This window comes from Labeo rohita, chromosome 9 (genome assembly GCF_022985175.1).
Source record: "Labeo rohita strain BAU-BD-2019 chromosome 9, IGBB_LRoh.1.0, whole genome shotgun sequence".
Lineage (NCBI taxonomy): Eukaryota > Metazoa > Chordata > Actinopteri > Cypriniformes > Cyprinidae > Labeo > Labeo rohita.
Genome location: NC_066877.1, coordinates 6,028,417 through 6,042,593, shown reverse-complemented (window position 1 = coordinate 6,042,593; position 14,177 = coordinate 6,028,417). Strand labels below are relative to the sequence as shown.

At 36.6% G+C, this 14,177-nt stretch overlaps 3 protein-coding genes across 7 annotated transcripts; all 3 read right to left on the bottom strand.

The window, feature by feature from the left end:
• Positions 1-2,465: 2,465 nt before the first annotated feature.
• zgc:101559 (Ras-related protein Rab-33B-like) lies at positions 2,466-4,580 on the bottom strand. 2 transcript variants are annotated; one of them, XM_051118465.1, is made up of 2 exons: positions 4,312-4,580; positions 2,466-3,898 (listed from the first exon to the last, which is right to left on the bottom strand). In XM_051118465.1, exons 1-2 carry the CDS (start codon positions 4,567-4,569, stop codon positions 3,455-3,457), a joined length of 702 nt encoding a protein of 233 aa, XP_050974422.1. In that variant the 5' UTR covers positions 4,570-4,580; the 3' UTR covers positions 2,466-3,454. The 2 variants fall into 2 exon arrangements, with proteins under 2 accessions (XP_050974422.1, XP_050974423.1); XM_051118466.1 differs by having other exon boundaries at positions 2,466-3,892.
• A 110-nt stretch (positions 4,581-4,690) lies between these two features.
• kbtbd7 (kelch repeat and BTB (POZ) domain containing 7) lies at positions 4,691-9,747 on the bottom strand. The gene has a single exon (XM_051118370.1). It carries the CDS (start codon positions 9,464-9,466, stop codon positions 7,619-7,621), a length of 1,848 nt encoding a protein of 615 aa, XP_050974327.1. The 5' UTR covers positions 9,467-9,747; the 3' UTR covers positions 4,691-7,618.
• Positions 9,748-11,468: 1,721 nt separating this feature from the next.
• On the bottom strand, positions 11,469-13,280 carry wu:fc50b12 (uncharacterized protein LOC103911624 homolog). Of its 4 annotated transcripts, none has more exons than XM_051119717.1 (6): positions 13,177-13,280; positions 13,027-13,065; positions 12,641-12,714; positions 12,513-12,555; positions 12,268-12,431; positions 11,469-12,173 (listed from the first exon to the last, which is right to left on the bottom strand). In XM_051119717.1, the coding sequence occupies exons 4-6, from the start codon at positions 12,531-12,533 to the stop codon at positions 11,939-11,941; spliced, it is 420 nt and encodes a 139-aa protein (XP_050975674.1). In that variant the 5' UTR covers positions 12,534-12,555; positions 12,641-12,714; positions 13,027-13,065; positions 13,177-13,280; the 3' UTR covers positions 11,469-11,938. The 4 variants fall into 4 exon arrangements, with proteins under 4 accessions (XP_050975674.1, XP_050975676.1, XP_050975673.1 ...); XM_051119719.1 differs by having other exon boundaries at positions 12,268-12,401; XM_051119716.1 differs by having other exon boundaries at positions 12,513-12,714.
• Between the last annotated feature and the right edge of the window lie 897 nt (positions 13,281-14,177).

Here is a 14,177-nt window from a genome sequence, read left to right as displayed (position 1 = left end):
GAACTCCATCATGGTCACCCTTTTGCTATGACTTCACTTATTGCAATGTTTTACCAGCATTACAGTAATAATGTTACAGGAAAGATGGCTTAGTGTGTGTAATGTAATAAGGCATGACAATATGTCTAAAGATGCATTGCAGTTCAAGAAGCCCACAGAAATGTCCACATGTGAGTCCACGTGGCTCCATATATATATTAGTATATAAGTTATTGTGTGATGGTAATTTGTAAAATTTTGGACAAAAAACAAACAAATAAAAAAACAGTCCAGATAGGAGCAGTCAATAATATCTGAATCCCAGAAATCTATAACAAATGTGGAAATTATATATTATTTTCTTCTTTTCCCCCAAAATAATGTAATTCTGCAATATAAGATATAAATGTAATAATAAATATTTCAGAAGTACTTGGTGCTTCACCAAACATTTAAATACTTTAAATGTACTATATGTTTTCATCAATATAAATGCAATTACATATAAAGAGGAAAGGCATATGTGATCTAAGGTACACTGTAAAAAACAATTTGTTGAGTCAACTTAAAATAATTTGTAACCTGGCTGCCTTAAAATTTTAAGTTCAGTCAACTCAAAAAAATGTATTCAACTTGAAATGTTAAATTATACTAAGTGACAACTTAGATATTTGAGTTGAATCAACTTAAAATTTTAAGGCAGCTGGGTTACTTACCAATCTGTTAAGTTTAGCAAACACAAATATCTAAGTTGTTACTTAGTACAACTTAACATTTCAAGTTGACTAAACTTATTTTAGTTGACTGAACTTAAATTTTTAAGGCAGCTGGGTTACTTACCCATCTGTTAAGTTTAGCAAACACAAATGTCTAAGTTGTTACTTAGTACAACTTAACATTTCAAGTTGACTAAACTTATTTTAGTTGACTGAACTTAAAATTTTCAGGCAGCAGGGTAACAAATTATTTTAAGCTGATTCAACAAATTGTGTTTTTTATTTTTTACAGTGTAGGAGACAAAGGTTAGGATGATGGTTTAAATGTAACAACATATTTACATGTAAAACAAATGCATTATGTGTATATAACCCAAACTTTTTCTTTTTTAATTTTTTTTTTTTTTTTTTTTTTATTTTGGTGTCAAATTCAAACTTTTCGTGTTTTCTGTGTCATGTCTAATCGTTGCCATTCCTGTTACTGTCATTACAGATTCACAAACCTGATCTGGTTCAACTTAAGTTTCTGCAGACATCTGGTGGTGACTAAATGTATGTGCGCTCAAGTTATTAATTGTGGCCACAAAACCAGTCATAAGGGTCATTTCTTTAAATCGAGATGAATGAATCATCTGTTGAATAAATAAGTTTTCCATTGATGTATGGTTTGTTAGGACAGGACAATTTTTGGCCGAAATACAACTATTAAAAATCTAAATATTGAGAAAATTGCCTTTAAAGTTGTCCAGATTAAGTTCTTAGCAATGAAATATATAGCAATGTTCTTAGCAATGAAATTAAGTTTTAATATATATTCAGTTGGAAATTTACTAAATATCTTAATGGAACATGATCTTTACTTAATATCCTAATGATTTTTGGCATAAAAGAAAAATTAATAATTTTGACTTATACAATGTATTGTTGACTATTGCTACAAACATACCCTTAAGACTAGTCTTGTGGCCCAGGGTCACAATCCATGGCAATTTGATTAAATATAGAACCATTTTATTGGTCAGGTGTGTTCATATTTGCAACAGCTAGACAGATTAGTGCTTTAAATGTTAGTTTATGGTTAAGAAATCTGAAAAATCTGAGTACTATGATAAATATGACAGGAAAACATTTCATATTGTCAGCACAGGTAATTTCACAAAGCCAAACGATACTTTTGAGGCCTAACTGCTTAATCATATGCAGTTAAATCCTTCTTTTTGTTATTTTTAGTGGGGCTGTGGGATTTATCACTTGGAGAAGAATTCTTCACACCTCTGGTGTTGAAGTTAACAGGTGGACACATGGTAAAACAAGACATGTGTTTGCAGCTGCACTTGCCTGCTGACTTTAGGGTTTAAGTGCACATGGAAGGTGTCAAAGATGACACTTACTGTCTGAGAGGGTGAGATCTGTAATGTTCACAGGGATTTACTGAATGTGGCTGTCAAAAAAAAAGGTTACTGATTGAATTTCCACCACTTTTCCAGTGGGTTGTATTTATTTGATTTTTAAATGATTTAATAAAAATTATACTTACAAATAGTAATTTCTGAAAAAAAAAAAAAATAAATAAATAAGAAAATACAGCTAAGCATAATTAGAAAAATACATAGTCACTACAGATATTTCCATGACTTTTAATTTGACAATTTTCCATTACTTTCGGAACCCTGGTCTTTATATTTAAATTTTAAACTCTTCAACTCTACTGTATTTGATCTTGATTGGTCGCAATTATTATAAGATATACACAGTACATCAAAATTACTTTTTATTGCACATTTTATTTTCCACTTCCAAACACATCTGAGTCACTGCAAACTATTTAACACAATGACATTTATCTCTCAAATACAACAAATTATACATGATGCTGAATAATTGAGAGAAACTTCAGACATAATACAATCTCAATTAAAAGTGCAATACAGTCCCTGTTTTCCAAACACTATTGCTTACAAAAAGGGTTGTCAATCAAAAAATAAATGATTGAAATATTGGAGACAGATATGTTGAAGTCTAACTGACGCATGGATTTGCTCATAAAAGACATCAAACATCACTAATATGTTGTATTTCACTGTGTATCACATTGAGGGTGGGACATAAAGGGTCTCATTTATAATAAAGAGTGTGTTTTCCCTTGTTTTTCCATTTAATTTTTTATAGTAATGCTCATAATGCTCTGAATGCCTTGACAGTGGCGCCCACTAGTGTTCATGCTAGACTCAGGTATAGCTTCAATTATGCGTTACACCACTGGTTCAGTTTAGATTGAGCTTGCATACAACTTATGCTTTGGAAAAAAAGTACAACTTTGAATTTAGTGCAAAGTAAACATAATCCACAAACATAACAGAAAGCTCACGGTGCACAATAATGAGGACAAATGTTTTGCTTCTGATATGCCCGAGATTGCCTTCAGAGGTTTCACCGCAGCAACCTACTTGGAATTGTCATGATATAGCCATAACCATTAAATATTACATAGAAACGACATGCAAAGTTATTACAGACTGAAAATGTTATAACAGGCTCTTGAGGTCTTCATGTCATCGAACATGTTTCTAGAGAGTTAATAACACTCTGAAATAATAATAAGACATAGGCATCACTTGCTCCATAGTTTATGCTTCCAAAAAATGTGTAAACTGCTACAGAGATACTGTACTGTATATCTTCCCATCACTCTTTCTCCTTTGATTTCATACAAAACGTCACCCTAAATTATTGCATCAAACTATATGGGCTAATGTGTATTAACATAAACAGGGTGTTTTCTCCTCCTGTTCACCAGCGAGCTGTAAGAAGCTGCTCTCACTTGGCTGTTTCAGTCTCAGAGGCTTGTGATTCTTCAGTCTGTAGGCCAGCGTGAGGAAAATGGCATCTACGTGCTCTTTTTCTGCAGGGTCTCTTGCAGACGTCTCAAAAAGCGGGAAGTTGTAGCTATCAGCCAGTCGCTGAGCTAAAAACGTAGACACCTCTCTCTCTCCTCTCAAGTCACATTTGTTCCCAACTAGGATGCGGGGGACCATGGGAGGGACTGAGTGATGGCTGCACTCCTCAATCCACTCCGGTAGACTCTCAAATGAAGCCAGACTGGTCACATCATACACAAAGATGATGGCATGGACGTTGCGGTAGTAATGCTCCACCATACTCTTCCTGAAGCGTTCCTGTCCCGCCGTATCCCAGATCTGCAACTGAGAATGAGAAGATCATTGTAGATATTAAATGATACTAGTATGAAGAAGTTCAGGACTAGTTTACAGAAGTCTCAGCTGTTTTGAGTCTTATTAAGTCTAAAGTCTTATTATACAGGTGTGATAAACAAGAGAACTCGTGACATTGAAATATTTTAATATATTATTTTTAAAATTATGATTACCTATTTAAGCAATATTAATATATGTAAACAATAGTTAAACTACACTATTTAGGTAATAATACACCATTTTAAATATTTAAAGTCTGTCACTGAATGGATAATAGTCAACAATACACAGTGCATCCATTGTGAAGAAAGCTATATAAATACTTGTTATTCTTGTCAAAATGCAGCTTTGCAGCTTTGCAGCTTTTCGGATGAAGTAAACTCTACTGTGGGGATTCTTACCTTTATGTTTTCTCCATCAAGTTGCAGGGTTCTCTCCCTAAAATCTACCCCGATTGTTGCCTCAGGATTTTTGAGAAATTTACCCCCGCAAAACCGGTAAGTTAGGCACGTCTTTCCAACATTTGAGTCCCCAATGACGATTATCTTAAACACCCTCGCCTGAGGACTGTCGTATTCCTGACACGAGTCATTGGCCAGACTGTCTCTTGTGTAAATCGTCGCGAATTCATTGTTGCTCGTTGTGTTTTCTATTGCCATAGCTCTGATACTCAGGAAATATCGCGAGAGGATAAGAACGAGATCTTAACGTGGACTCCCGTGACCTTTGCTCATGAAAAAACGGCTGACGCTGAAAAAGCGATAAACAATGTGATTTATATAAAGTGTAAACAGACTTTATTAACAGGACCAACCTTATAAATTAGATTACATTAACGTGATCATTTATAACACAAAGACAACAATAAAACGAAGGAACTAACACAGAAAACAGGTAAAACGAAGTAGGGTACAACAGGGCTAAATACTCAAAGATATATATTTTGTACATTTACTGTTAGCAGAATAATAAGGTGTAGTGTTAGCATACTTGTGAGGTTATGAAATGCCTCAAGATTTGTGGAATAAATAGTAAATGGTCCATCCTTATTGAAGTGGTTAATCTTAATAAGGTATCTATATCAAAAGTGTATTAATATTTTTTCCCAGAAGTTTGTTTTCATGACATGTCATCAGTGGGACCATATTGGTGGCACAGAGCGTAAACAATGCCACTGAACTGAATTAAACTTGCATATTTGGCTGATTATTGCTGCTGAAAATGTTTAATTATTGTCATGTTTTGGGCTGTGCTAATCGGTCAGACCAGGAAAAACATTTGGAGTACTACAGACTGCCAAAAGTTATAACAAATCAAAAAGAAGAGTGCAAAAACCTCTGAGGAACAAAAGGTGTTTGTGTTTGGCCAGACTGAACCAGGATTTCGAGAGCAAGAATCTTGACAACATTCCTTTTTGTTCTTATCATTTCCAGTCAGGTGAAATACTAGGCTAATATCTTAATTAATACTCCTCGTGTCTTTACCAAATATTAAATATTGCACACTTTCCTGCTTACTAAGTCCTTCTCTATATGATTTAGCAGCTTCCACATGTTTTTTTCCCATGGTTTAGACAGCATAAATTAGCAGAGCAATGTATTTAGAAGTACATTGACTGTGCAATCCATGCTGTTGTTTACAGTTATGGGTAACTGACCAAACTGTGGCGTAAGTGCAAACCCTCAACCAATGAGGCCTTTATATGTGACCGTGGACCACAAAACCAGTCATAAGGATCAATTTTTTGAAACTGGTAAGCTTTCCATTGATGTATGGTTTGTTAGAATAGGACAATATTTGGCTGAGATACAACTATTTGAAAATCTGGAATCTGAGGGTGCAAAAAAAAAAATCAATATATTGAGAAAATCACCTTTAAAGTTGTCCAAATAAAGTTCTTAGCAATGCTTATTACTTATTTTTGCATTAAAATGCAAAATCAATCATTTTGACACATACAATGTATTTTTGGTTGTTACTACTAATATACCCGTGATACTTAAGACTGGTTTTGTGGTCCAGGGTCACTTATTCGAAGGATTTTAATCGAAACAAACCTCATTTATCATGTATTTTCGCATTAATTAGATTGCTGTATCAGTATGAAAAAAAATCTGATCATTATACACTTTGACCCCAAAAGTAAACACATTTTCCTTAAAGGAGAAGTCCACTTCCACAACAAAGATTCACGAATTATGTACTCACCCCATTGTCATCCAAGATGTTCATGTCTTTCTTTCTTCAGTCGTATAGAAATTACGTTTTTTGAGGAAAACATTTCAGGATTTTTCTCCATATAATGGACTGATATGGTGCCCCGATTTTGAACTTCCAAAATGCAGTTTAAATGCGGCTTCAAACGATCCCAAATGCAGTTGTAAACAATCCCAGCCGATAAAGAAGGGTCTTATGTAGCATAACAATCGGTTATTTTCATTAAAAAAATACAATTTAAATACTTTTTAATCTCAAACACTCGTCTTGCCTTGCTCTCGTTGAACTCTCGTTGTGTATTCTGACTCAAGACAGTTAGGGTATGTCGAAAAACTCGAATCATATTTTCTCCCTCAACTTCAAAAATCATTTCAAAACCATCCTACATCACTGCAGAAGTACCGACCCAGTATTTGCAAAGTGAACATGCAAAGAATATCAAACACCCTTTACAAAAAAGGTAAAACAATGATATAGGATGATTTTGAAGTTGAGGGAGAACATGAGATTGGAGTTTTTTGACATACCCTAACATGAACCGGAAAAAAACAGTCTAGGCAGAGTAAGACAAGACGAGCGTTTGACATTAAAAAGTATATAAATTGTATTATTTTTATTAAAATAGCCGATCGTTATGCTAGATAAGACCCTTCTTTCCTTGTTTACAACCGCATTTGGGATCATTTGAAGCCGCATTTAAACTGCATTTTGGAAGTTCAAAATCGAATATATATATATATATAATATATATTATATATTTCTTTTTCGAAAGAAAGAAAGACATGAACATCTTGGATAACAATGGGGTGAGTACATTATATGTGACTCTTTGTTTTGGAAGTGGACTTCTCCTTTAAGAAGGGCTATTAGCCCCATTGTACCCTGTTCAAGATTGTAGCATAATACTGTTGTTTATTTATGACCTCCAGACTGGCAAAGTCAAACACTAACAATTCTTTGTACCATCATATAATCCTGAGACAAGGTATCATTCACTGGCCATATATCATAAAGGTAAGCATTTGTTTAATAATACTCATAACAGCATGAATTTCAAGTAGGTTCTACCCTGGCTGCTGTGGCATGAGCCACATTGAAACAGGCTGATACTTTTAAACACATATCCACCTTTTTCTTCCCGTAAGAGTGGGCGCAGCCATTTGCAAATGTTATGGGTCTGGTTTCCGGTCTCATCTGCGTCCAGCTATTTTTAGCTGTACAAAACAGCTCGTTTTGCTGCTTGATATGGCAAACCGGGGTGTCTTACCATATTATTTTACTGTATTATTTTAACTATGAACACACTGATTTGTAGTGCAATCAGTTTTACTGCGCGTTGGTATTCTCCTCGTTATTTCCCTACAGTGGATAATGAACCTGAAGTCCCATAGGCTGAAGAAAAAGGTGGATATCTCAAAATACTTTGCAGCATATTCACATTTGGCTCTATTACACACACTTCCACATTTGACACTTGAGAATTGGCATCGACTACCAATTCTCATCTGAAAATGAGCTTGAGCTGCCGGAGTCCGAATCCGCGTCAGTCAATCCGTCAAAGTCCCAGTCAGCGCTGGAGCCGCTGTCATCATCCTCTTCCGAGATGAAATTCTGACCAGACCCTAAGCACGCGGTGTATACCCGGGTGGAGAGGCTTACGGATCCGAAGGACGATCCAAACATGGTGGCCACATTTTTCCATGAGTCCCGAGTGGGATCGTATTCATGTATGACAAGCCTGTTTTTATTGTGATGAACTATTGCAATAGTTAAAAGAAGCAGTTTGCTGTTGTGTTGCACAACTTGGTAGTTGAGAGCGCTGCTGTCAATGGGAATGTCTCCAATCCGTCTCCATTCTCCACGAGCCGGGTTATAGGCTTTGACCACCGGGATATCGCACAAACATATAATCTGCTCCTGGAAAACACAAGCTTTGTGGAGTTTACTCCGTTTCAGAGAGCCCCGTTGGAGCCAGAGGTTTTTCTTCGGGTCATAGCTAAGCATCCTTCTCTTGTTCACCACATAAAGCCTCTCGTTTATCGTCACAACCTGCATCTTTCCTAAAGAATGTGGCAAAGGGGCTACAAAAACCCACTGGTTCCTCTGAATGCTGTAGCATTCTACTTCCTTGAGCCTGGCGTCTGATACTGGATCTCTTCCACCCAAAATATACAAGTGCCCATTGAGGTAGCCGATGTACGAATGCATTCTTCCGAGAAGTCTTTCCGCAAGCTCCTGCCAACAGTTTAACAGAGGATTGTAGACCCAGAAGTGCTTAGACAGGTGCGAAGCGAGATACAGATTGTTCTCTGGTGTGGTGCAAACCAAAAACGTCTCCATAGGAGAGCGTTTAAAGTTCTGGGTGGTGAGATTAATGACTGGGGACGCCATAGAATAGATGTCGTCCGTATAAGGATCGTAGCACATGAAAGGCTCATTTGGTCGTCCGAAGAAGAGCACCATTTCTTTTGCACTTTTGCCGATTCTTTGTTTGGCAGCATGTACGCCTTTTGAAATCGTAGTGCTCGGCTCACCGCCGGCTCCGTCTAGGACATTCGAAAGATATTTCTTTATAAAAGGCTTTGATTTAAGGCCATCTAGATAAACCCTGTCTTTCTCTGAAAATAAAGACCACCGCACACATCTAAGCACCTGCAGAGCATCTTCAGCATCCGCATGCAGATTACTCTCAATCCACTGTATTGCAAACGAACACACTTTCCGTTCACAGTCAACGTCCAGGAAATCCAAAGTGAGGATTTCTTTAATCTGCTTCAGGTCCAGCTCACAAAGCTCTCGCACGCTGGCGCTGAGCTGGACGAAGTTCTTCGCGATGAACGCCTGAGCTTTGCTCTTCAACTCCAGATTGTCAAAAGTGTCAGCAAACTTCAAAATCCCTGCGCAGTTAGAAAGGTCCAGCCTTCTTGTCATAAAGTTTGCACACGCTTGCCGGATATATTCCAGCTGTAGCATGTTGGCAGCTGCGTAAAGCCTTTGCACGTTGCCTTCGGTGATTGTCACTTTGCCAGTGTAGCAGTAATCGATTATGACAGCCATTGAATCAGCATCCACATCATGAATGGTGACGCTTCTCTGAGTGCTCTCGTACAGTCCTCCTGTAAACATGCTCTTGAAATAAGGGCTTGCGGCTGCCAGTATATTTCGGTTGCACTGGAAAACTTTTCCTGAAACACACTGCTCCAGGTCAGGCTCCACTAAGATAGTAACATCGACTAACAGCTGTGAGTCGTAGAATAATTTCAGCTCTTTCATCAAACTTAAAGCGTGATTTGTGTCCTCAAGCTCCTCTGGACCACCAAAGCAGTTCACTGAAGCCATATTAAGCCCGTTTTCTCCGTCCAAGCGAGACTAACGTTAAATCCTGTCAGTTAGCGGCGGCACCGGCATCAAATCTCCGTCAGCTCTCAGCTCTGCTCAAAGTGTCATGAAAACAACAAGCTGTGAGCTGCAGGCACCGCTTCTTTGTTGCATGACAGTGCAGACATGTTTCATGAATGAAACGCGGTCCTTTTTTACCATACAGAATTGTTTTTAGGACAGACTAACGGCGGCGGTGATGTCCGTTCCGTTTAATTTCATTTCGTTGGGCTTTTGATCTTGAGTAATCGACGTTGCGTGTCTCACTCTAGCATGCTACCGCTGAGCGGCAGCGCACGGCGCTGATTGGTCACATCGGCTGCGTCGCGAAGTCTGTTCAGCTGCCTACATGGGCAGCGTAGGACAGTGCTCTTAGTGTGATACCAAAAATGCTGCCCGCGGCTATGAGACCCAACAATGCCTTCTAGGTAGGCAGCTCACTATGATTTGAGACGTAGCCGTTCTCAGCGCTCTGTATTAAGTTCGGTTGGCGTGCTAAAGCTTTGTTCAGAATGACATGTCAGTATTAAATATTTGTTTTAAAATAGCACGTATTGCATGAAACTATTGCAATTCATAAATTCATGACATTTGTTTATACATATACAGTTGTAGTCAAAAGACAATATCTTGCAGAATCTGCAAAATGTTAATTATTTTAGCAAAATAAGAGGGCACATATAAAATGCATGTTATTTTTTATTTAGCACTGACCTGAATAAGATATTTGCTTAAGAGATAATTGCTTAAATTTGGATAAAATAATAGCTGAATTTATTCAAAAGTTTACATACACTTGATTAATACAGTGTTGTTACCTGAATGATCCACAGATGTTTTTTCGTTTTGTTTTAGTGTAGTGATAAATGTTCATGAGTTCCTTGTTTGTCCTGAACAGTTAAACTGTTCTTCAGAAAAATCCTACAGATCCCACAAATTCTTTTTTGTTGTTGTTGTTGTTTGTTTGTTTGTTTTTTTTGGCATTTTTGTGTATTTGAACTCTTTCCAACGACTGCATGATTTTTATGATCCACCTTTTCACACACCGAGGGACTCGGTTGCAACTGTAACGATACATTAAGGGGGTGAAAACATTTTGAATTTGAAGATTAGGGTAAATGTTACTTATTTTGTCTTCTGGGAAACATGTAAGTATCTTCTGAAGGGCAGTACTAAATGAAAAAACTATGATATTTAGGCAAAATAAGAAAAATGTACACATCCTCAATCCATTCAAAAGTTTTCACCCCCCTGGCTCTTATTGCATTGCATTTGAACCTTCTGTAATAGTTGCGTATGAGTCCCTCAGTTGTCCTCGGTGTGAAAAGATGGATCTCAAAATCAAACAGTCATTGTTGGAAAGGGTTCAAATACACAAAATTGCTGAAAAACCAAATAATTTGTGGGACCTGAAGGATTTTTCTGAAGAAGAGCGGGCAGTTTAACTGTTCAGGACAAACAAGGGACTCATGAACAACTATCACTAAACAAAAAAAAAGAAAAAAGAAAAAAAAAACAGCTGTGGATCATTCAGGTTATAACACAGTTTTAAGAATAAAGTGTATGTAAACTGGCTCATTTTTACAAATCCAACTATTATTTTGCCTTGTGGACTATACAGTATGCAAACATCAAAGTAACTAATTTTGTATGATCCCACTCATTTTGGTAAAATAATTTACATTTTGCAGATTCTGCAAACTTTTGAATTCAACTGTGTATATAGTTACAATTTAATTCTAGTTAAACTAATATGATCTGATTTAAAGATACTCATAAATTGACAGTCATGGTTTATTTGAGCATTCAATTTAAGTAGATTTAAAGGCTTTTCAAGAGGATTAGGGTCACTAATAAAGCAGCACTGCAGTTTGGCTTGAACACATTAAAAAGCAAGTGCTTACAACACTGAGAAAGACAGTTTATTATCAAAACAACAAAACATGAGTAAATGCATTGTGAATATACACAATATTCAAATATAAATGTATTGCATGACAGTTTGATTGAATGATAGAACAGTGACATAAATTTGATTAGTGTAATAACAGAGTGGTAACAGAAGAATGGATTCATGAGAAGTGTGTCGAGAGGAAAAAATAATATACTACTGTGTACACTGGGGTCCAAAAGTCTAAGGTCACATTAAAAATTTGGATCATTCTCATCTCAAATCATGCTGGATAAAAGTAACATACTGATTGAACAATATTGTGGAAATAAAATACTTGCAATAGTGAAAATGCAATCAGCTAAAATATGAAAAACATATTTTTAAGATTTGAAGTAAACTACAAGTGTATAGTCAACACAATTAAGCACAGTTCTTTTCACAGCAGATCTTTCACAAATATTAGAATATAAATTTACAACAAGCATTTTCACTAGTGGTTTCAAACTTTTAGCTCACATTATTTTCTTTGGCAAATGTTCTTAGTTATAACTGCGATTAAGCACATTAATCCTGCTCAAGGCATCCTTGTTGTCTATGGTCTTGTGGACGGTAATGATGAAGGGGAAGGCAGAGGGCAGTTCGACTCTGCGGCTGAGCTTCTGGTGACCCCAATGCAGGCAGCGCAGTCTCTCAGCCAGATCACGACGGCCCGCCCGCTCAAGACCGTCCTGCAGAAGCTTGGTTTTGTTCGGTTTGTCCCAGGAACGCTCATACCTGTCATTGAAAAACAGAAATCACTGTAGGTACCACCACAACATCCAACTGTAATTAAAAACATAAATTAACATTGTGTTGGATTAATACACACCATGATTCGAGCATTCGCTGAGCCTGAACTCTCTTTTCTTTAGATGTGGCATGAAACTGTCTGACTTCATTTCTGGTGAATCCAAGTTCAAATGCTAGAACGGTCCACTCAAACCCTAACTGCTTAGCAATCTCCTGCACAGATTTCATATTGATCACCGCATCCTAAAGAACAAAGTACAGTACGCATGGACATATAATGGGGGAAAATGCAATATTTATAACAAGATTGTAGAGATGACTCACCTCTTGTGCCTTGTTTGGCATTTTATCCACTTACACAAGAATTCTAGGCGGTTCCACAGACAAGAAATGAGCTAAAAGTCTGTCAGAACAGTTGAATACAATTCAAATACGTAACTTATAACACTTACAAATTTGTGCTGTTGATGTTGATGTGACTGGAGTGGTCAGTGGTTGTCAGAGAAACTGTTCAACACACACTGGCCTGGTTAAAAATTAAAATATCACATAGTTCACACAAGCTTTTAAGTGAGCATAATTTAGTTCTTTTTTTTCTTGCAATTTAACACATAAGGATTTATTTTATTATTTTTCATACCACAACACCAAATAATCATATGTTTATATTATACTATATAAGTGAAAATACTGTAAACTATCTATTGATTTTAAAAGGACAGCATTACATTTAATCAGCTTGACAAATATATTTACTATATTATTATGACATATATAAATGTTAAATAACCATTTGTATGCATTTGTTACATGTTAAGATAGAATAGGAAGTTCAGACCTCTTCTCTTCTTTATGGTTTAACTCCGGATCCTCCAGCCTGCACAGTTAAAAAAGCCAAAATGTACATGGAGAGTTTTCCATAAACACTGAGGTCAATATTGTTCAACAGTGCATTTGATTTAGGTTTTGGAATGAAAAACTGGGTTACCGTGTATATTCATGTTATCACAAGACCACACTTGCCACATTTTCCATTGTGGTGTGCATGTAGATGAAGAAAGTCAAGCATGGAAAAAACACAGAAGACCAGCATCAGAACCACAGTGATATTTGTGTATTACTAAACCAGCCCTGTTAATTTAATGTTGTCACATGACCCACATTTACCATTGTGGTGCTCAAACAGTGGCGTGAAGAGTTGGAGAGTCATGCACAGAAATAAACAGAGAAGACTAATATCAGACACACTTATTTTACAGGAAAATGTAACTCTGCACTTGAAGACTGTAATACAATATTCAGATGTATTCAAATTAACTGCATTCAGATTCTGTAATAAAATCTGAATTACTGAACCTACCATGTTAATTTAATGCTGCCACATGTCCCGCATTTACCATTGTGGTGCTCAAACAGTGGCATGTAGATGGAGGGAGTCATGCACAACATGAAACAGAGAAGGCCAATATGTTAATTAAAGCTGAACACACGTTGATACAAGTTTCTTATGTTTAATTATTATTAAGTAATAATTAATTCATAAAATTTGGGTTACTGAACTTACCGTGTTCACTTATTTCTTTTCAAAAACCTTTCTTGCCACGTTTGCGGGTACTCAAACAGTAGCATGTAGTTAGGAGGAATCATGCACAACAAGAAACAGAGAAGAACAGAATTTAAGATGTTGTTGAGAATTCGTGATTTAAAAAGCCAAATAAATGATTATTTCATGCTTTTCTAGAGATTTAACGTTACCTGATTGTAAGACAGATAACTTGTTCGTCCTAGTCCAAGAACTAAAGCACGTTATTACGTCATAACACGAATAGAATGTTTATGTACAAACAAGTTAACCTAACTGCAGATGTTCGGGGACTCCAGCATCCACGGAAATGGCCGAGCAGCCACGGTAAAACACGAGTTGTTCTCTCGTGGTTAATTAACTTTAACCAATCAAAAAATCGATTAATTTTTCATGAAACTCTATGA